This window comes from Astatotilapia calliptera, chromosome 20 (assembly GCF_964374335.1).
Source record: "Astatotilapia calliptera chromosome 20, fAstCal68.1, whole genome shotgun sequence".
Classification (NCBI taxonomy): domain Eukaryota; kingdom Metazoa; phylum Chordata; class Actinopteri; order Cichliformes; family Cichlidae; genus Astatotilapia; species Astatotilapia calliptera.
Genome location: NC_137441.1, coordinates 21,674,743 through 21,698,252, shown reverse-complemented (window position 1 = coordinate 21,698,252; position 23,510 = coordinate 21,674,743). Strand labels below are relative to the sequence as shown.

The following is a 23,510-nucleotide window of genomic DNA, read 5'->3' as shown; positions in this document are numbered from 1 at the left end:
TTCTTTAATCTGTCCCAGTGTTGGTGGTCTTGTACCCACTACCCCCACACTCTTTTTTCAGGTTGACTAGTTTGTGCTGATATCATTGATTTGACAGTTAAGCTTTTAATTAGGCAAACTGACGTCCACTTGGAAAGTGGTCTACGTGCACATGACCACAAACGCCTAAAACTGTAGACATTAGTAATGCTCTGCTATTTAACTCTCCTGATACAACTGCAGAGTCTTATTGGAGGCTGTAGTCTAATAATGACTGTTTCTTTTATTTTTCCATGCAATTTATATCAGTAAGCATAGGCTAAATAACAGAAACACCTCAGTATAAAGAGGCATAGTACAGTGGTGAGCTGTTCCTATTAGGGGTCTTCACAAACCAAAAATTAAATGAATAAGTCAATAAAAGAAACAAAAATCATACTGTTTGTTGAAGCTGCCGAATACGTCTCAGTGCTGCCTGATGTTGCTGCGACTTGGCAATGTTACGGTGCCGCCGGTGCCTCCTGAGCTGGTTGCTGAGGTGCTGAACACAGTCATTAGTTGCTTGTTGGCGAACTTGGCCCTGGAGGGGAGAGAAGAGGAGAGATTTGACTTTTAACTGACTGTTTAAGGAAAATAACATTTTTATTTCTAGTTCTCCACACACAAAAACACAAAAAAACACCATCCCATCTTCAACAGTGTCAAATTTATATACGCCACACAAATACAAACAAATTTTCACAAGCAAGTAAATAACAAAAAATGTTTTTTATCAAAAGTTATCAAACTGAGATGAAATGATCTGAGTCTTTCGTGCATAGAACATTTAGCAAAACATGTCAAAACACCTTCACTTTGGTTTCGTCTCCTGTGCTCAAATTGCTGGGGTGTAACAGAGAGAAACAATGATAAGAAAAATGTGAGATGTTTTTGTGTGTGTGCTGTTTGTTGTACAGCAATAATAAATTGTGACATGTCGGTATCTGTGATCTGGTCTAGCGATGTCATGGATTACTTCAGCTGTGAAGGCCTACACAGAGATCCAGCACTTTGACTACATCTTGCTTATTCTACACCATCCTGCAACTTTAACAACTTAAAGACACCAACCCTTATTTGTTCAAGCAATATCTTCACTTGTTTAGTGTCTCACATTTCTTCTCATAACATTCCTGAGTCACTGAAGTTTTCCCTACATTCCTGCAGCTGTGATGTTGTAAGTGAGGACTGTTGCAGCTTGCCCTGAGGGCTAAAGGAGGAACTATTGTATGCTGTGTGTCTATTAACAATGAGGAGGATGGCAGCAGGTGGTGAGTGCAGAAGACAGAAACAGTGGACAACAAATGTACAAATGTGGGTACAAACACGTGGTAAACAACAAAAACAGTGATGTGAAGAAGAATGGAGTCTGATAGGCATGTAAAATTAGTTGCCGATTACAGGAACAGACTTGTCGCAGTGACAAGATCTCCTTGTTGAAACAGGGTGGATGGGGGGACCCTTTTGTAGTCTGGTGATCAGTCTGGTCCTATCCGGTCCATCCGTCTGGGTTGCAGGGGCAGCAGTCTAAGCAGAGACTTTCCTTTCTTCGGCCACTTCTTTCAGCTATTTTACAGGAGGCCGAGGCGTTCCCAAAGCAGCCAAAGGACACCCTCGAGAGTGTTCTGGGTATATGCCAGGGCCTCCTCCTGTTAGGACATGACTGAAATACCTCACCTAGGAGATGCCCAGGAGGCATCCAAGTGAGATGGTCCAAGTATCTCAAATGGCCCTCTCGATGTAGAGTATACATAAACTCCTCCACTTACAGCAGCCACTTGCTCCGAGCCAGGAGTGGAAACTCCACCCTTTTCATCTGAGAACCATCACCTCAGACTTCACATCATAACCGTTTTACACTCAACTACAAACCCAAGCCTCTTCCAATGCAAGATGGAAGTCATGGCTCAATGAAGGCAACAGAACCACATCATCTGCAAAAAGCAAAGATGAACTCCTCAGAGCACCAAACTCACCACCCGCTACACCTCGGCTGTGCCTAGAAATTCTGTATCTTTTTCATTCTTCTCCATAAAAGCAATAAACAGAAGTGGTAGCAGAGAGCAGCTCTGGTGAAATCCCATTCCACTGAGAAAGAGGCTGACTTATCACCAGCCATGTTTATTTTGGGATAGCTCCCAAAAATTAGTTCAATGTTCTATGAAACCAAAACACTCCTCCACAGGACATACTGAGAAATGCACCCTTCTTGAAGCCCACAAAACACATGCAGACTGGTTCGGCAAGCTCCCACGCACCCTTGGATGTGGTTGAAAGGATAAAGAGCTGAACCATTTACATGCGGAAATTGCAACCGGTTGCAAGTTCTGTCAAAACTCAGGAACAGGACACAGGTCTGGGTGGAAAGTACTCAGGGCTCCCAGTTTCACCAGCAGAAGCTGTTGTTGTAGCCAGTTACTCTGGTCATTGTTTCCAATTGTGGATAATTGAAAAACTTAATAAAAAGCTAAAAATGTGATGAAGGATAATTAACTGATGCTTGATGGTGAGTGAAATCTTTCTTTTGCTCACACAGTTTCCAAAAAATACAAAAGACAGGCAGAAGAAGAGACTCTGACCTTTTGCTGAGATGTGTGTGTCTTTTACGTAGAGATACTGTAAGTGATCGGTGACCTTTGAGGTTTCCTAAGTGAACATGTTGGATCATACAGCTCATTACTGAAAGCCACACTATGTGAACATACTTCCATGGATACAGTCGTCATGTATCACATTCTTGCTAAAACAAGAAAAAAGCCTGTTAATTAAAGTCGTGTCCATTTAATTAATGAATTTTTGTGACAGAGATCCCACTATATGACAGGAGTTCTCTACACAAACAAAAAGGTCCCAAAGGAAACTTTATTAGGGGTTACAAGATGGAACTATACCTCTTGGATTAGAGTGACTCCACACACACAATCCAATCCTCCTGAATGGGTAAGCAGATGCAGAAACTATAACGTAGCTGTAATCAGCAGCAGTCCTTTTTTATAAACCCAGGTTAAAATCTTCAAGCGCTTTTATGAATTTGTCAAATTTAGGGCTACTACTAAGATCTGTTTGTGTGTTTTAACACCTCATGTGTCTTCTTGCAGCAGCTAATCATGCTTTTTCTCACTTTGAGCTCACAACCATCTTCTTGAAAAGCGGTTACATAACCTCTCCACCATCAATCAGTATTTCAAACCTGCTGCATGCATGAGACACAAACACGTCTAAGTTCTAGGTTTATGCTTGCACAATGGCCTTCCTTAAACTTTACAAATGGCTTGCTCTCCCCAGCTTATGATTTTAAGTGAATTTTGCATCTACTCATTTGGGGTTTGGGGTAAGCTCAGCATTTTTCTACAATATGGCCTGCATTTGTATAGCGCTTTTCTAGTCCTTAAGGACCCCAAAGCGCTTTACATTACATTCAGTCATTCACCCATTCACACACTGGCGATGGCAAGCTACATTGTAGCCACAGCTGCCCTGGGGCGCACCGACAGAGGCGAGGCTGCCGGACACAGGCGCCACCAGGCCCTCTGACCACCACCAGTAGGCAAACATGGGGTTAGTATCTTGCCCAAGGATATTTGGCATGCAGCCAGGAGGCAGCCTGGGATCGAACCACCGACCTTCTGATTGGTGGCTGACCTGCTCTGCCACCTGAGCTATAGCCACCCCACCCCCATTCGCTTCTTCAAATAAAATGTACGTTTTTGAAGTTAGATTCTACAGTGTGTTGTTTTGACGTAGTCAGCCTAGTAGTATGAGCCAATGATCGTAAATGTGAATAAGTGGTTTACACGGCACCATGCTGCTGTGCTCACCGGCAGTACGGGGTCAGCAGGAGAGTGTCCGGTGGCATCTTCGGCCTCATACTTGTAGAAGTCCAGCGGAGCGCAGAAATACCCGGGCTGCACATCAGAGCATTGCCGGCCAATTAGGTGCCTCCTGCAGTCACACTGGCCGGTTTCCATCATGCACCTTTAAGTATCACATACAACAATGTGTAGACAGCCTTTTACTGGTGTTCTTGAAATCTCCTGTCTATTTGTTGTCTGCACAGACCATCAGATTGAATGAGTCACAGCCTCACTTCGTGTCCACTTGATGCTTTTTGCATCTAAACGAAATACTTGCAATTTACAGAATGCTTAGTTCTTAAAAGCAGAACACAGACGATACAAAATCTTTTTACCTGTTGTTGAAGGCTCCTCCAAAGTCACAGTCACAAGGTCTGCAGCCTGCCAGGTCATTACTAAGGCCCCAGTATTCAGGCTGTAGGAGGAACACAAACCTCACAATTAGCTTTTTTCACAGTTCATGTACACTTTTTTTGTACACTGCTGCTTTATCATGAACACTCAAAGCAGGAGTTCTATTTGTAATCGTGCTAGTGATCCATGGCTAATCTGCAGTCAGCAGAGACTGAAGGAGTCACTTGGATGAGTGACAAAAACATTTCTCCCACTGAAAACATTACATCCACATGAACAGAATCAACTTTTTGGGATTTCCTAACCTGGATGGTTGTGCATGCATCAAGATAAACTCCACTCAGTGTTTTATTAGCGCACACACTCTCTGGTCACCTCATCTAATAATATGGATGTTTAGGTTTCCAGGCTGTAAATGAAGGCAGTTTCAACTCTTGCAAAGAGCTCACTGCACTGTATTCTCTGTCATTACACAGGCCAAGTTTACCAAAATAACAGCAAGAAAATAGCGCTATTGAAAGTGTCTTTTTAAACAACAGCCCAGTGCATATAGCCAATTAATGCAATCATGTCGGCCAGTTCAGATTCAGTCCGATTGCTGAATACAAAATTGCTGTGATGACGCACGGTTTAGGTATAGATCCCACACAGAATTTTAAAATATGGCCCCATTAGTTTAACAAGTCAAAGACAAACATCTTCCAGTGCATTATTTAAAGATCCTCACTTTCACCTCCTTATTTTTATTCTTGGACTGCACTGGAATATCTACACAGAGTAGATTTTCATGCATTCAAGGCCTGCTATTGAGCAAACCTGGACATGAGCTTAGGATGAAACCTGAGAGACAGAACAACGACTGTTACTAACCAGACACTGGTTGCAGTAGCGGCCGGTGACATATCTTTTACAGGAGCAGTCCCCACTGATCTGATCACAAGGAGCTCCCATCACGATGATGCCACGAGGATCACAGTTGCAAGCTGATGAATAAAGACACAGAAACATGAATGCACATAAAGATTTGAGATATCTACTTTTGTTCAAACACATTTTGGCGGCAGATGAACACATACGTTGGCAACCCAAAGGGTCATTCTGGCTGAGTCCATAATAACCCTCCTTGCAGTCATCACAGCGCGTCCCCTTCACGTTGACTTTGCAGCGACACTGTCCCGCAATCATTCCCATTTCAAAGTTGGTGTGGGTGTCACACACGCCTCCCTCCAATGACCCCACTGGGTCACAGTCACAGGCTTAAGTGAAGGAATGATGGAGATTGTAGGTAAAAGATGACAGGAATGACAGGAAAATTTTATGTTTCAGAGCAAAATTCCTTTTTTATACTCAGTACTGAATTTCTGTACCAAAGGAGAGAATCAAGGTATGAGAGACTCACAGATACAAACCCGTGGATCTCTAACATCTCTGTTTGGATCTTGGTAGTAGAAAGGTTTACACGTCTCACAGTTGCGTCCCATAGTGTTGTGCAGACAGTCATCACAAACTCCTCCAGTAACATTACCCGTTGCCATATACACTGCCATGTCAAAGTGGCAGTGGTCCGCGTGGCCATTACAGTTACACTCTGCAGAAACAGGCAAAAACAAAATGAGAACAGTTAAAGAGCAATTAGAGCAAACTTATTTTACGTCTTGGGTCACAAAGCAAAACTCTCCCATCTGTCAGTGTAAAGATGTTTAACTAAATGTTTAACAGCTTAACGTAAAAAAGAAGTCCAGTTTTTTTACATGATAAAAAATGCTGCTGTAGTAATGAAAGAAAGCTGTCAGCAAAAAAATCCATAAATGTTTAAAGTTACGGTAGCAATTATAATAAAAAAAACTTGTCATTGTAAAAAATAAAAATTTACAGTACCAAGTGAAAAAACGGGAACTTTTCTGTGTTTTAACTGTTATTACTTTGGTGTAGTATCAAAGGGAACGGGGGAGGTCTTTACGAGTAGGAAAAACTATAAAAGCTATGACAACACAGTAAAAAGTCAGAAATCGATGCCTTCTATCACATGTCCGAAGCTGTCTAGCTGTCTGGAGGCTTTGGGCTTATCTTTGAAACCCCTGATTTAGAGGAACATGAATACCATTCTGACCACCCTTTTTTTGGGTGGCGTCCTAATAATAATAATGATACCCTAAAAACTATCACATCGCATTAGCTTCTCCCATCTCCTTTAGAGGTGACCTATAAAGTAAATTTCTAGCTTTATATCTTTATTCCTGGACACCAGAGTAGCCCAGCATAGCTACATACAGTGGGGCAAAAAAGTATTTAGTCAGCCACCGATTGTGCAAGTTCCCCCACTTAAAATGATGACAGAGGTCAGTAATTTGCACCAGAGGTACACTTCAACTGTGAGAGACAGAATGTGAAAAAAAAAAATCCATGAATTCACATGGTAGGATTTGTAAAGAATTTATTCGTAAATCAGGGTGGAAAATAAGTATTTGGTCAATAACAAAAATACAACTCAATACTTTGTAACATAACCTTTGTTGGCAATAACAGAGGTCAAACGTTTACTATAGGTCTTTACCAGGTTTGCACACACAGTAGCTGGTATTTTGGCCCATTCCTCCATGCAGATCTTCTCGAGAGCAGTGATGTTTTGGGGCTGTCGCCGAGCAACACGGACTTTCAACTCCCGCCACAGATTTTCTATGGGGTTGAGGTCTGGAGACTGGCTAGGCCACTCCAGGACTTTCAAATGCTTCTTACGGAGCCACTCCTTTGTTGCCCGGGCGGTGTGTTTTGGATCATTGTCATGTTGGAAGACCCAGCCTCGTTTCATCTTCAAAGTTCTCACTGATGGAAGGAGGTTTTGGCTCAAAATCTCACGATACATGGCCCCATTCATTCTGTCCTTAACACGGATCAGTCGTCCTGTCCCCTTGGCAGAAAAACAGCCCCATAGCATGATGTTTCCACCCCCATGCTTCACAGTAGGTATGGTGTTCTTGGGATGCAACTCAGTATTCTTCTTCCTCCAAACACGACGAGTTGAGTTTATACCAAAAAGTTCTACTTTGGTTTCATCTGACCACATGACATTCTCCCAATCCTCTGCTGTATCATCCATGTGCTCTCTGGCAAACTTCAGACGGGCCTGGACATGCACTGGCTTCAGCAGCGGAACACGTCTGGCACTGCGGGATTTGATTCCCTGCCGTTGTAGTGTGTTACTGATGGTGACCTTTGTTACTTTGGTCCCAGCTCTCTGCAGGTCATTCACCAGGTCCCCCCGTGTGGTTCTGGGATCTTTGCTCACCGTTCTCATGATCATTTTGACCCCACGGGATGAGATCTTGCGTGGAGCCCCAGATCGAGGGAGATTTTCAGTGGTCTTGTATGTCTTCCATTTTCTGATGATTGCTCCCACAGTTGATTTTTTCACACCAAGCTGCTTGCCTATTGTAGATTCACTCTTCCCAGTCTGGTGCAGGTCTACAATACTTTTCCTGGTGTCCTTCGAAAGCTCTTTGGTCTTGGCCATGGTGGAGTTTGGAGTCTGACTGTTTGAGGCTGTGGACAGGTGTCTTTTATTCAGATGATGAGTTCAAACAGGTGCCATTCATACAGGTAACGAGTGGGGGACAGAAAAGCTTCTTACAGAAGACGTTACAGGTCTGTGAGAGCCAGAGATTTTCCTTGTTTGAGGTGACCAAATACTTATTTTCCACCCTAATTTACGAATAAATTCTTTACAAATCCTACCATGTGGATTCATGGATTTTTTTTTCACATTCTGTCTCTCACAGTTGAAGTGTACCTCTGGTGCAAATTACTGACCTCTGTCATCATTTTAAGTGGGGGAACTTGCACAATCGGTGGCTGACTAAATACTTTTTTGCCCCACTGTACATCTTAATTTATCTTTCTAGCATATATTTATTTTTAATTTAAACCCCCAAAAAGTGTCTCAGTTATCTTGTAAAACAAGAAACGTGAAAAAATGTTTTCACTGGTTGACAAAAAGCCCCATTAATCATATTCAGATACTGTCACAGTCACAGAAAGCCGACTTCATCAGCTGACTGCGCTGCTGCTGGTAGTACCAACAAAGGGCTTGTTCTCTATTTCCTTAAATAGTCTAAAGGTTAGAAAAGCACATTTGACAACTATAAAGAAAGAATTTCAGCTACAAATGTTTCCATCTGAATTTTGAAGGAGTGCATATTTGCCCCACCTCTGCAGGTGTGAGGGTTCTCCGCCTCCGCTGGTCTCCACGGCAGGTCATGGTGGAAGTTCCGGCAGCGCTCGCAGTTCAGGCCTTCTGTGTTGTGTTTGCACACACAGCGACCGTGGATCTGAGCACAGCAAGATGAAAGGTGACAAGGATGAAAAGTGACATGGTTAGTATGGGCAGTGCAAATGAGAAGGCTGTGATTTACTGTGCTGCTGTTGATTATTTTAAACAAGAAGATAATTTTCCATTTTCCTTTAGTCTTACAAAGGATATGCTGATAATTACAGATTCAGTGAGTTTTTGGCAGTATCATCCACTAACTGACCATGCCGATCTCCCTGGCGTTGACCCCCGGCACAGGAGCGCACTCTGAAGCATGTCCGTAACAGAAGCAGCTCCCTCGCACTACCAGCTCATAGATAGCGTAGTAATATTTCTGCAGGACTTCAGGGCGTCGGTCCAGAAGGTCATCTCCCAGAGTGTTGAGCTTTGTGAAGTTAATGCGCAGGTTGGTGATGCGCAAAAGATCTGCAAAGGAAATGTTTTTTAAAAAGTCAGCCAGATTTGCAAGATAAACAACATTAAAAAACGAGGCTGACAGTTCATTAATATGCACATTTTTTCCTTGACATTTTCTACATTTTTTTTCTGCATTAACCTGGAGTGTGATGAGACAGTAAATGTTAGAATTGTACTGATTGATGATGAATTCTGATGAAAAATAAGACGAATTTGTAAAGTACTGTACAATATTTACACCTGGTATTAACATGTAATCTATATCTAAATGTATTATCTGAAAAGGGTACCCAAACGACAGGTCTTTGTGTTTACCTAAAGCTCTTCATTCATCCTTTAAACATGCAGGTAATTCTGCATGTTTGGTTTAACAGAATTTAATGCCAGATGCCATTCCTGACACAACTCCAAAGGGATTTGTCTCCTCCCTACAAACCCTTTATATTTACCAGTGGTGTTATTTATATGCAGTAACAGTGCTGGTTACTAAACCACCAAAGACTGTGTGAAACATTTGGGTATGGTTCCTGGATAGAATGACAAGTTCTTTGAAACAGTGGACAATGGTGGGAAAATGAGGGAGAGGTGTGGCCTAAACATCAGCAATGTCTGTCCAACCTCTACTATATCAAAAGGGCTTTGCACACAGTGGATACGTTGCCATAGGTGCGACTGCTAGGTAACAAAACAGAGTGTTCCCAACACCAGTTTGTACTGTTTGCTAGTTTTTGTTTGGGATGAATGTGTGTCAGTGAGGTCAGTGATGGTTCACACAATCCATTTATCTCTGGTTAAGATTTCATCAAAGTCAAAACATAATTATGTCCAAATGTGGCTCTTTTGATGCAACTCCATTCTAAGTGCAAAGTTTTCTGTGAACATCAGTATGACTTTTTCATTATCCAGACGACTCAGCTAAACAAATATCAGAGACAGGAAGCATTTGAAGCTTTTATTTGCAGCAGGAGCTTGGTAGAATACAGAATTTTAAAAATGCGGTGTCTTATTTCATAAGGAATAAGGTTCGGCATTTTCTGTATGAAATTCCTCATGCATACAATCTCTCTATGGGGAACATATATGAGAATACTATATGCATTTAATGAATGAAAAGTGTTCACAGACCTTGAATATCTAAGCTGTAGGGGTCTTTCACTGGAATGGCAGGATCCAGCACTTTATAAATAACCTTAAATAAAAGAAGAGATGTTTTCATTAGACTGCAGTATTAAGGAAATTCTATAAATATTCAACAAATGTTAAACAAAAATTTGCACAAAATGGAAAATATGCAATGACTGGTCACATATACCTTGATATCTTCCAACTGCGCTTATAAAGTTCGAGTCATATTTTTTAACCACTCAGTGTGCTTTAAAGAAACACGCTATGTTTATATGGTAAATGTTGTTATACAGTGCTTTTCTACCCTGAGCATTCAAAGCACTTTGTCTTTTTTCTATGCTCTTTCTATCTAACATTCACACACATTCACACTCTGAAGGATGCATTGAAGAGCAACTTGGGGTTTGTATCTTGCCCAAAGACCTTTGCAGACTGGTGGGATCGAACCGCCAACCTTTTGATTAGCAGATGACCTGCTCCACCACGTGAGCGAGGTCTAACCAGTAGTGCATTTCCTCACTTATTTCCAGAAACACAAACCAAGCATTTAAGCAAATGCTGGGTTTTATTGTGAAATGACCACATGATTTCAAATAAAATAATGGCCTGATATTACATGAAGAGTGGGAGACACCCCCTTTTTTTTTTTGCAAGATTCTCATCTTCCTTAAATGTGCTATGGTGCTATATGCGGAAAATTACATGGGCCATGGTTCAGATGAAATCAGATGGCAGTTGCTTGCTGATCAAGTGTGATTCCTGACAAACTTTAGGAGTGAGTTGTTTTGGTTGCAATTTAAAGCATGTAAAAGGTGTATTTGTCCTCTCCAGGGACCCTTAGCATTTAAACATACTGCAAACTGTTAGCACCAAATGCATGTTATATTATTTTAGAAGAAATCATAAGACCTTCACTTGAGTTGTCAGATCGTGCCCTTCATCCAAAACATTGTATTTTTATGCATTAATGTTGAGCTACAAACATATTACAGATATAAATGACGTTTGGGTAGATGGTGTAAAGTGGTAAGGGCCAAACTGACATGCTCTTTCATTACCATGAACACATATGACAGTTTCCAGCAAATGTTGCCCTGTGAAGCAGGCTGAAAATATCCCACTATAAACGTGTCATTTAACCTACTTTGCTGAAAACTCCATAGTGCTAAGCTGCTCTAAAAGATTAGAGTTGCAGTACTTTGCAGAATTCTTGAGCCACCACTCATTCCTTTATACTTTACTTCCAAGCAGCCAGATCTTTTTTGTAATTTTTTAAAGAGACAATTGTTCTTCAGGCTTTCTGAAAGTTCCTTTCTTTTCTTTTTGTGCATTTCATTCATTTTCAGTGGAGTCATTGTACATGACCATTTTCACAGGAGCATTTTTTTGTTTTTTTAAACCACTAAACACTGACCTAAGAATCATTCAAACACAAAAGGGAACCGAAATCAAGGAATAAAACAGTGTTTTTTCTATACATAACAAAAAACTTAACAAACAACACATATTAAATCTTTCGATACTTTGTTACAAGCAGCAATTAACACACAAAGCTATGAAAAATTCCAAATAGGTCAAGTAAAGGACAAAATCAGTGGTAGGGCTAAAAAACATTATCTACAGCAGATGAACAGCATCTGAAAGTCTTATCCTTAAGAAATAGAGAGAAAAAAATCCAGCAAAGACCTGATACAAGACCTGAGAGATACAATCAGCCCTAGCTCATTCATTTAGTTGATGCTTAGTTGATACTAGTCACTGATTTCCTCAGAAATGGTCTCAGTGGAAGGGTGGCTGTCAAAAGGCCAATCATAAAGAAGGCAAACAGAGAAGAAAAGATGAGGTATGCCAAATTCCATAACATCTGGACTGAAAATCAGTGGGAACAAGTCTCATGTGGTGATTATCTACAACCAATAGAATCTCTGTCATGGAACAAAAGGTAGCCAAAACAGAGCTTTGGAATGCCCGTCAAGAAATAATACTCAGCTCTTTGCCTCGTACACCATATTTCTACTTGCACATTTGAATAAATCGCTGTGCTGCCTACTGTGCATTTTCCTATATATAGGAATATAAAGAAAGTACTTTTGTATAAATTACATTGAGTCCTTGAGTGGGCTTAAATCTAAAAGATGCAGAAAGGTTAACAAAGAGCAAAAGTGCTGAACTTTGTTTCTTCTTCTTCTTCATGCCTCTTTACTACTACAGGTACTTTTTAAACTTTTTACCTCTCCATTAGTGGAGGGTTCGATGTCAGAGTAGCGTTCCTCACAGATGATGTCATTGATATGGTGCAAGCCATTGGCAGGAATGCTGGGGAAGGTTCTGGTACAGTTGGAGGCATAGTAGCGGTAGGGACGCCATGTTCGGCCAAAGTCAGCTGAACGCTCAATGACCAGAGCTGCAGGTCGGAAAGTCTGAGGAGACAGAGTACGAAAGATTTATCTGAACCTTTCATTTGCTGTACACACAGATAAAGGATTTCTGCCTGATGGAATGCAGCCACCACACTTCTCAGTGTACATAACAAACACACACCTGAAGAATTATGTCCTTTGACGTGCTTAAACACATACAGTATTGCACATCCAACAGAGGTATACAACACATGGAGCTACCCACACATGAAAGAAAAGTGCATGTACCTTAAACTTCATGATGAGATGTGTAAAGTGGAATTCAGCCTCCAGGTTCAGTCTGATGCTGACACTCTCCTGGCCTGTGGAGAAAATAACTGTTGATGAATGTCGATTGACTGTTGCAGACCTTTACCTTTTTTCTTTTCAGATTTCCCTCATTCGAGAAATACCAGAGTCCTGCTCTTACTCCCACAGGAACTCAAATGTAGCATCAGTACCTTTACCCAGTAACCTTTCTGTGAAGGACCATTTGCCTTCGTATTATTTTGCTGTCTAGATGTATTATTCTGGTGTAGGTGTAATACCTATTGACGTGGGGTTAGTTCAACCTGGAGAGTTTATCTGATTTAGAAATTTTTCCATGTCTGTTTCTCTGAAAACAGAAAAACATGGAGTAAGAAAAGTCTGTACTTTATATGGGCCTATTGACATCTGTGGCTACGCTTGTTATCATTCTCATCATCCTTCAAGATTTGACCTTGGCCTACCTGTAAGTGGGTCCATATGCTGAAACATAAGAAATGTGAAGTTGTCTTCAAAATGCTGTCCAAACTTTGATTTAGAGTTAGACTGATTTAGAAGTGTCCACAGTATGCTGATCGTAGCGGTAGAAATATTAACATGAATTGAAACTTACAGATACATCACAGATTCACACAGGGTTAACATCACAGACAACCTGGATAATTACTGCACATCACTAGAGGTCCCCAGGTTATTCATACAGTGCATCACAATCTAAGGAAACATATTCTTCACAGACACACATACATATAAATATATGAGGATGGAGGCAAACAATGAACACACTGATCATGTTTGGGTTTTTTTAACTGTTATTACACACACGCACACACACACACACCATGGACAGATTGCCACCAGGTGTTGACTCTGTTGCTGTCTGTGAGGTAGATCACATTTTCAATGCGGTGGCTGTTCGAGTGTACGTTCGGGTCGTAGGGATGCTGGGAGTTGCACTCAAAACACTTCTCTGGTTGCTGAGGAAACAGAAAAAAGTTTTCTTTTTAAAAGTAACAACAAATTTAAGTTCAAAAAAAGTTCAATTGTTAAAATAGAAAGCAAGGCTTTCATGGTTATGGTATTGAAGAAAGGGAGGAGAAGCATCAAACAAAGAAAGTAGGAGAGAAGGAGGCCATGAATGAGTGTCCTCATTCTATTTAAGTCTGCCAAAAATCCAACATACATCATCAGAAGGAGCATGCCAACTCTCTGTCATGGTACTAAATGTACAAACATGAAAAGTCCAAGGCGGTCTGATTGTCATCTGAGGAGATTACAGATTGTTACTTTTCAACCAAATTTAGGTAACAGAACATCCTTTCAACAAAACCTTAACACTGACTAAATACCATCAAATATTATTAGGACATTTCACTAAAAGTATATCAACAACAGGAGATCTAACAGGTTCTCAGGCTACTTCTACTACGGGATGAAATGCACACAAAAAAAAAGAAGCTCTTTTTGCTTAACACTGTAACAGAATTTTTGCATAAGCAACATAAAAGAGTTGCAAAAAAGTCCAAGTCTAGGAGTAGGAGGAGAAAGTACAGGAAGAAGAAAAAATAGACTGACACACATGAGGCAGGAGTGAAGGTGGACACTTGAAATCAGAGATTATGGGAGAAATAAAACCATGTGATCAAGGTCAAAGGCATGAGTTTGAATGAAGGGTGGTTTCAAAAAAGGCAGACAGTGAAAGATGCAGATAAGAGCAGAGAATCTGCAGCAGAGTGTCAAAGAGCAACAGGGATGAAGGACAAATGTGCTTGGAGGGGAGGTAGTAAGTTAAGAGATCCAGGGAGTGAGAGAGATGCTGAGAAAGAGCAAAAAAAGGGCTCAATTTGAGAGGGGGCCATAAAAAGGGGAGTACGTGGAGGGAAAGAGGGCACACCAGAGTGGGATGATGAGGGTATGTTGGCAAGAGAAACAGTAGATTCCAGAGCTGATAAATTAGGTTGTCAAGGGCGATTAAGCTGCTAACAACAGCATGGCTGTTAATGAGACTCGGCTGAGAATTGAAAAGAAGGCATGCTGGATATACCGTGCGTGTATCCATTCACACATACACACTATTTCAACTTGGATGTTTATGTGTGCACATGCACATGTATATCCATGTGCATGTGCACATATATATAAAGTAGCCTTTTCTAATTACTTTAGAAAAACTAAAAAACTGTTGTGCTGATTTTTTTAAAGCAATGATTTGATTGAATGAGCGCTCGTAGGTACGTCAACCCACTACCTCTGCAGCTATCATTATACCATGTGGAGGTCTTTAGAATATTGTTGGGTTTTTTTTCCTTTAGTCTTATAAGATAAAGACTAATACATGTAGGTAATAACCAAAACCTTCAAAATGACTATAACAAAAATAGAATGAGAAGGCCCTGAGCTAATAAGCAAGAGGAAAAATAACATAGAGCATACATTACAAGAATGGTTATCTTTCCAGCAAGCATAGAAATGTTATGGTTTGGGGGTGTTTTGGTGACAGTGGTGGGAGAATAACTGAAGTGAATTCTTTTTATTTTTATTTTTGTGGATTGCTATGTAAGGACAACACATTTCAAAAACACTTTAAAGCTGTAGCTGGCGAGCCTCACTCCCTGTGATCAGCTCATATTTATCACTAATTAGTCAGTCGTGGTCAGCGATGCACCCACCTAGGTTTGATGCTGTTTTGATAACATTGTTTTGCTATAATGCAGAGATTGTTTTACTTTTTTAAAATTAACTACCACTTTGATTCATCATTTGTGTTTCTTTTTACCTCAGCCCCACAAGTGAAATTCATATTATCCTTTCTCCTGCACACAATCTTCTCTCTATGACTTTCTTCCTTTTTCTTCTCAATTTCTGAAAGTCTTTAATACAACTGGTGTGCGTGCAGCTCCTAAATGCATTTGAATCTTCAATGACACAAAGTGGGAACAGTGTAATCCGAAGGTAGACCCAAATTAATAAGCATAATAAATAAACCTTTTTGAGGCAGTAATCCAACAAAAAAAGAAAAACAATGCCTACATATCCAAACAGAAGATAAAAAGGGAACTCAACAGTGGACAAACAGTGCAATGAATAACAAAGCGCAACTGAAGCAATTTAAACTAACACATACACTAGCCAGTGTTCATTTTTAGAGAAATAAAGCACAGCTCGGCGGGAAATGATGAACAAGGCCCTGTACTACAACACAAGTTCAACACGACAAGGGTATTTTTCTGTTACCTGGATTCACTTAAACTAAACTCAGCAATCACAATAAGCAGTCACACAAAGTTGGCTATCCACCTGCTAAGGTAATCCAGGGATTCCCCCTATGCAATCCAATGAAAGAGGTGATGGAAATATTAATGTTATTATCAAAATTTATATTAATTTTGAAAAGATTACAATCTTAAAAATCCAGTGAAATTCATTTCAACGTGCAAAAAACTAAAATGTATTTTATTATTGTACTTCATTTAATTTCTTTGGCCCTCATGCTCCTTCATACCTTCCTCAAAGGGATCTGTGTCTCCACCTGGACATACAGTACATAACTCAAACTGTCATGGTCCTGGGTCATTTTGACCCAGTGTTCTTAGTTTTCCTGTAGTTTTGTATTTTGTTCCTTATGTCCATTGGATTGTTTGGTTTGGTATTTGGATTCCCCCTGTGTCCATGCTTTTATTGTGGTGTTTGTTCTGGTACTGTGTTCCCGTCCTTTGTGTTCTGTGTTCTCCTCATCCCCTCGTATTCATCCTTGTTCTCTGCCTCTCTCTCTGCCTCTCTGTGCTCATCTCTGTGTACTGTGTTGTGTTTAAGGTCCACATCTTGGTGTCAGTATTTTCAGTTTCGTGTCCTCCCTGCTCGGTCATGAGTAATTGTCTTCAGCTGTGTTCCCCGTGTGTTCCCACTTCCCTCGTTACCTTCTGTGTATTTATGTCAGAGTGTCCCTTTGTTCTGTGTTGCGTCGTCCCTCTAGGTTGTGTGCATTTACCGTGTCTTCCCAGCGCCTCAGCTTTAGTTGCTCCCAGTATAGTGTTTGTATGACTTCTTATGTTCCTGTTAAAAAAGACCTGCCTTTGAGTTCATCCCCGTGTGTCTAGAGCCGTGCATTTGGGTCCTCTCTTGCCTTTACACAGCCGCCGCTTGACACAAACAGAGAATTTGTCTATGTACAAATTTTATATAAGGTCATCAAACACGTGTCCTGTTTTGGATCATATTTTAACTCTTAGAGAAAAATACAATTTGTAAGATTTTTTACAGCCAACAGAAATAAAAATAAAGAAAAAGTGAAGTGAACAACCATTGTAGTACAGAAAACCTGGGTAAGAACCGCCAGTGCTACACCCAAGCCTCCTAGTAGTCGCTGAGATGCAGATTTCTCAGAGATTTTTAGTAGATGCCGCTATGATATCAATTTGAAGCTCCTACGTCACCTCATTCTCAAGTTATTGGATTTACAAACATAGGTATCCTAGCCACTGGCCCGAAAACAAAACTCCACCAGCCTTTTACAGCTGAGGGGTGATAAAAACAAAAGAAATGAAGAGCAAGCTAACAATCAACAGAGAACAATGAATAATAAACAGAACTTGAAAGTCAAAAGCACTGAGTCAAAAACACAAGCAGCATAAACACACATTAAATACTGTGACTGATTACAATCTGAACCCTATACCTTTCCTATCACTGCAGTAGAAGGCTGTCTTGCTGAGCTGGAAGTTGAATGTGGTGAATATTCCTACCCTGAGGCAAAGGAAGAGCAGGCACATACATGCAGACGAACGGAAATGCATGAATGGAGGCAGCGTAAACGACAACAGCATGGTGAACATGCTGGGAGACGTATTATTGTAAACAGAAAAAAAAAAGTTGCACGTTGCAGAAATGAACACTATAACATCATTTTGTCCTGAATAACTGCAGCTGCTTTATTTCACTAAAACATCCGCATCATATACATGTGTATTAGCATAGCTCCACAAAAAAAAAAAACACATACAAAAAAGAGAAAGAGAGAGGTGAAAGCATATAGGTAAAGAAGGTGTGGCTGACTTGTGTATCTACACCTGGGGCCTGTGCAGCGAGTGTTGCTCATTGAAACAAGGCTGCAAACAAACAGACAAATGAACAATTGAAGATGGAGTAGTGCAGAGGGAACGATGAAGATGGATGAATGTGTTATAGACAGGACATGCCAACTCATTTTTCTTTGCACTACTCAGTCTGCCATGTATTGTGAGGGAAATTGCAATGTGATGAGTGAGAGTCAAGCAGAGTGCATATAAAAAAAAAACAGCTGTAGAAAAATCAATCGGTAAATTCAAATAAAGGAAGAAAACGATGTACTTGTGTGGTCTGTTATTACCTGGATCTTCAAATATAATGAGAAGCTATTACCACTTATTCCCAATTCATGCTCAGAATGAATGTGGGTATGCTCTTTGTATTCGCTCTTTACACTTTACATTCAGGAGTTTGTGTGTGACTGACCTGCAGATGACTGACAATACAATATCGCTCTGGTCCATTAAGGCCGCAAGTAGAGGTGGCCGTTAGATTGACAGCACGTCCAATCAGGAGGTTTCCTGTTGCAGGGTAACAGCTTCCCTCAGTGCAGCCATGAGGGCTTGATGGGAGCTCTTGTCCAAATACACAGACAGCTGGCCATGGATTAATGGATGGTAGAAACAGAAAACAGAATCATCAGAATCATTAATCACAGTCAGCTTCACACTAACAATGTTTCCACTAGATATTTTTCTTGTATTTAAAAGAATCACAAATCTCAAATCGCCCCCCAAAAAGCTGGAAAGAATTAAACAGTCATAAAGTTTACTTCTTTACTGCCAAGTAAACCTCTGCTTTGAATCACATATGAGCAAACTAGACCTTTTGACGGCTTGAATCTACAGAAAGCCATGTTGGAAACTTTGTCTAAATGGATGGGCACAGAAGCATCAGTGTGAGCGTTTTGGCTTGTGTCTGACGGCTTTAACCACAAGTGTCCGTATTTGGACATGAGGGTGGAGTGGTTATTAACTCTAATACTAATAAGCTCCATAATGTGCACATCCATAATGCAATGTTGATGTATATATTAGCCACTTCTGATAGGTGAAAGATTGATAAAATACCAGTATTTCATTGAACAAAGCTGAAGCACAAAATTCTTGGAGTTCTCTACCACCAAGAAGACCATATAAATTGTCAGAGAAGTCATTTACAACTGCTCAAAAAGGGACAAACATGTTGAAAAGGCCCAATTCAGTGTCCTGACTGACTCTGAGGAGAGTTTCATTAGAAAGTTATCAGCTAAACCAGCCATGCCCCTAATCTTAAAGCAATTTTTCATACAGGTAGGTTATTTGAAACCATTTTTATAAATGGGACAAACAATCAATTTCTTATAATGTGATCATAATTTTTAATTGTGTAAAGTTCGGCACCTTAACATGGCAGTCTACAGGGATTGACGCGCTTTTAGACTCAAGTGGTAAATGCAGAAATTGCAGTTTTTGCTATGTTTGCATGAATATTTTTAAACTCTGGAGGTTGCTACTCACAATCAAATGCACTGTCTATCCATGTTCAGTATATGTGTTGATAACAGTTCTTAAAAATGTAATCAGTTTATAGTCCAGTTTCTATCATTGCCATCTGTTTTTGTGTATTTGAATGTGTTCCATTATGCTCACTGTCAAACAGTTTTTCTCTTTTTGAGTTCTACTTTTCTTGTCACACTTTTGAATAAAAAAACATGCCTTTCTTGTCTGATTTAAAGAAAAAGCCAAAGCTTGATAATCTCGGAGCACAGAGACATAAAAGATGAGAGATAGCTGTTCATCCTGTTGATCTACAGAAAGCAAACAGGAAAGATATAGATGGTTCAAAATGGACTCAAAAGCATCCTCTCTAATGTGACTGACAGTAACTAGGCACTTTATTAGGAACCCCTGTACACCTGACTATTCAATGTATTTATACAGTCACAACAACAGTTGCCTCAAGGCCCTTTATATTGTAAGGTAAAGACCCTACAATAACACAAAGAAAACAGAGAAAACCCCAACAATCATATGACCCCCTATGAGCAAGCATTTTGGCAACAGTGGGAAGGAAAAACTCCCTTCTAACAAGAAGCAGAACCAGGCTGAGGGAGGAGCAGACATCTGCCCGGATGGGGTGAGGGAAGGGAGACAAGACAAAGACATCCCAACAGGTTTATTCAAGCAATACATGCAGTAAATCACAAGAATAGTAATTAGGAGTTTCATTCGGTGTTCACATCAATCATCAATAGCGTTGCGATAGTGTGAAAAATGGCATCAGAGTTCCCAGAGACTGTCAGACGTCAGGTTATTTTTCTTAACACAGAATATCTCTGCATCATCATTAACAGAAAGTTTCTGAGACAGACAACACATTCCACTCTAAAATGCTTTGGATTAGTTCTGTACAAAGCATGACAAGGCAAGTTAAGTGAGCCTGCATACAAGCCTCACTAAACATCATTAAAGCACTGGAAGACTGACAAAACCAAACATTCCTGGCATTAGAAGAAGACCTTAGAGATTTGTTAGATCATGCTGGGGAATAACAGCTTATCAAATAAATGTAAACGAAAGTTTCATCATGGCCTTTCGTATTTAGAAACTATAAAAAAAGACAAATCTGTTACTGACCTTACTGGCTACAAAGGACACTGCTCCCTTACCCAGATTGATTTTCCAACATACTAACAATTCACTGCACACACATATATCTATATATATATATATCTCTATCTCTCTCTCTCTCTCTCTCTCTCTCTCTCTCTCTCTCTCTCTCTCTCTCTCTCTCTCTCTATATATATATATATATATATATATATATATATATATATATATAGTGTATATATATATATATATACACTAATCATGGCAGCACAAGAACAAGCTCTGAGTACAAGATCCATAGAGGCTGGGGTCTATCACACCAGGCAAGACCCCAGGTGCAGGCTGTGTAAAGATGCCCCAGAGACAATCCAGCACATAACAGCAGGGTGCAAGATGCTAGCAGGCAAGGCATACATGGAACGCCATAACCAAGTGGCCGGCATAGTGTACAGGAACATCTGTGCCGAGTATAACCTGGAAGTCCCGAGGTCAAAATGGGAGATGCCCCCAAGGGTGGTGGAGAATGACCGAGCTAAGATCCTGTGGGACTTCCAGATACAGACGGACAAAATGGTGGTGGCTAACCAACCGGACATAGTGGTGGTAGACAAACAGAAGAAGACGGCCGTAGTGATCGATGTAGCGGTTCCGAATGACAGCAATATCAGGAAGAAGGAACACGAGAAGCTGGAGAAATACCAAGGGCTCAGAGAAGAGCTCGAGAGGATGTGGAGGGTGAAGGTAACGGTGGTCCCCGTGGTAATCGGAGCACTAGGTGCGGTGACTCCCAAGCTAGGCGAGTGGCTCCAGCAGATCCCGGGAACAACATCGGAGATCTCTGTCCAGAAGAGCGCAGTCCTGGGAACAGCTAAGATACTGCGCAGGACCCTCAAGCTCCCAGGCCTCTGGTAGAGGACCCGAGCTTGAAGGATAAACCGCCCGCAGGGGCGTGCTGGGTGTTTATATATGTATATATATTAGGGGTGCAACGATATTCGTATCGATATTGAACCGTTCGATACAGTGCTTTCGGTTCGGTACGCATATGTATCGAACAATACAACATTTGTAATTTATTTTATCAATTTTCCTTCTGACGATGCTGTCTGTGTTGAGCGCTCAGTGAATCTGTGTTCGACTACTCCGCCTAGGCTGCACTGTCGAGCGCAGATCCACTGAGCGCTCAACACAGACAGCATAGTCAGAAGGAAGAGCGCAGGGCAAGCTAGCGAGACAGAAGTTAAGCTCTCCTTGCAAGCTGGACCTCCCCCACTCTCATTCAGATCTGGCGTTTGGAATTATTTTGGTTTTCATGTGACGTATGACCCTGAAGGTAAGCGCGTCATGGACTAAAGTAAAACAGTATGTTGGATGTGCCATGCAATGCTCAATTACATTGGTGTGAACTAGTGTGTTAGGGCAGTTAGCTCGTTAATGTGTTGGCCGTCTAGCCCCATGCACGGAGCGATCGGCGGTAGCTCGTTAACGGAGATTTGCCGTGTTGTGGCGTTAAGGTAATTTCAATGAGATTAACCTGAAAGCACTAGTGGGAACACAAAGAATATGACTGCACATTTACGCCGACATCATCCTAGTGCAAAGACAAGTGGAAGCAGACAAAAAAAAGCAAGCATGCTACTAACTTTAGCCGAGTCATTTAGACAGCTGTTAGCACATGATTCTCCTTATGCTGCTGAGAATATAGCCCAGAAGAAACGGATAGTATAGCTTTTATTTTGGAAAGAGCCATTTCTCTGTAATAAACTCTCTTTTCCAAAGATGAGTGATTCCTCAATCAGATACAGGGCTTGCAATATCGCTAGCCCAACGTCCCGGAGCTAGCGATTTTTTCAGTCGGGCTACCAAAATCTATCTCTGCCCTGCCCGTCGGGCTATTGTAGGAAAAATATATGTCAATGCTTTTGCATTCTTTTGGAAATGTAGCTGGGTAATTATGTCATTGGCATCGGTGAGCCACTGTCGATATGTGACATATTGAAATCGCGTTTGAATTTGCGCTTGTTTTTTTGCTTTCACTTTGCAATCGTGCGAACTGTGTATAGAGAGCGACAGCACTGATCTGTGAGTGATGATAATTTGTGCACCAATTCCTCTGACATCGTCTTATTAATCGTTAGCTTACTATGCAAACATGACAAGTGAAATCTCCCGCAGCTTAAACATGTGAGAGGTTGATCGCGCAGAGAATCGCTGAGCTTATGTGAGTGCGTGTGTAAAAGCATTTCAGTTCTGCAGAGCCAAATAAGACAGGTCAGGGTGAAGAAGTGACAGCCAAAGAAAAGCTTACCACAAAACGGAGAAGTTATGACAAATCAGACTATAAGGCAAAAAGAAAGTGCAGCTTTATGGTTTCATGGACAAAATAATTTCTGTGGCTGCAATATGACGAGCTAAATAACCAGGGCTGCACATAAGTGGTCCGCAGGTGCGCATTCGCTGTCAAAATAAAAAACACGCACAAGGGTTAGGGTTAAATTTAAAAACTGTACTTTTGAGTTAAAATATATATTTATAATTTTAATAAATGACAAATTAAAAATGCATGAACATTTTTTGTATCGAAAAAATATCGAACCGTGACACCAAAGTATCGAACCGAACCGAACCGTGAATTTTGTGTATCGTTGCACCCCTAATATATATATATATATATATATATATATATATATATATATGAGGGGGGTTCAGGCCTATGCAGAACATCGATTAGCACTGATCCACACTACCAGGCTATACAGCAATGACATTGGAATGTCGTTCGGACTGGAGAAGTGTAGTCGGATGGTAACAAAGAGAGGGAAGGTAGTCAGAACTGAGGGGATTGAACTACCAGAAGGCAACATTGCAGACATAGAGGACAGTTACAAGTACTTGGGGATCCCACAGGCGAATGGGAACCATGAAGAGGCCGCTAGAAAAGCTGCAACCACCAAGTACCTGCAGAGGGTCAGGCAAGTCCTGAGGAGTCAGCTGAATGGTAAGAACAAGATCCGGGCCATCAACACGTACGCCCTGCCCGTGATCAGGTACCCTGCTGGGGTAATAGGCTGGCCAAAGGAGGAGATAGAAGCCACTGACATAAAGACAAGAAAGC

The 23,510-nt window shown here is 40.9% G+C and overlaps 1 protein-coding gene across 2 annotated transcripts in view; it reads right to left on the bottom strand.

Moving 5' to 3' along the window:
* lamb2l (laminin, beta 2-like) overlaps positions 1-23,510 on the bottom strand; it is a 57,397-nt gene that overhangs the window by 14,451 nt on the left and 19,436 nt on the right. For both annotated transcript variants that reach the window (XM_026154316.2, XM_026154315.2), the window contains exons 3-15: positions 18,231-18,400; positions 13,582-13,717; positions 12,723-12,796; positions 12,306-12,494; positions 10,075-10,138; positions 8,756-8,958; positions 8,431-8,551; positions 5,626-5,814; positions 5,303-5,482; positions 5,097-5,209; positions 4,208-4,287; positions 3,837-3,993; positions 419-559 (exon numbers count right to left, since the gene is read on the bottom strand). In XM_026154316.2, the coding sequence (XP_026010101.1) occupies positions 419-559; positions 3,837-3,993; positions 4,208-4,287; positions 5,097-5,209; positions 5,303-5,482; positions 5,626-5,814; positions 8,431-8,551; positions 8,756-8,958; positions 10,075-10,138; positions 12,306-12,494; positions 12,723-12,796; positions 13,582-13,717; positions 18,231-18,400 (1,817 nt within the window). The remainder of the gene's footprint in view (positions 1-418; positions 560-3,836; positions 3,994-4,207; positions 4,288-5,096; positions 5,210-5,302; positions 5,483-5,625; positions 5,815-8,430; positions 8,552-8,755; positions 8,959-10,074; positions 10,139-12,305; positions 12,495-12,722; positions 12,797-13,581; positions 13,718-18,230; positions 18,401-23,510) is intronic.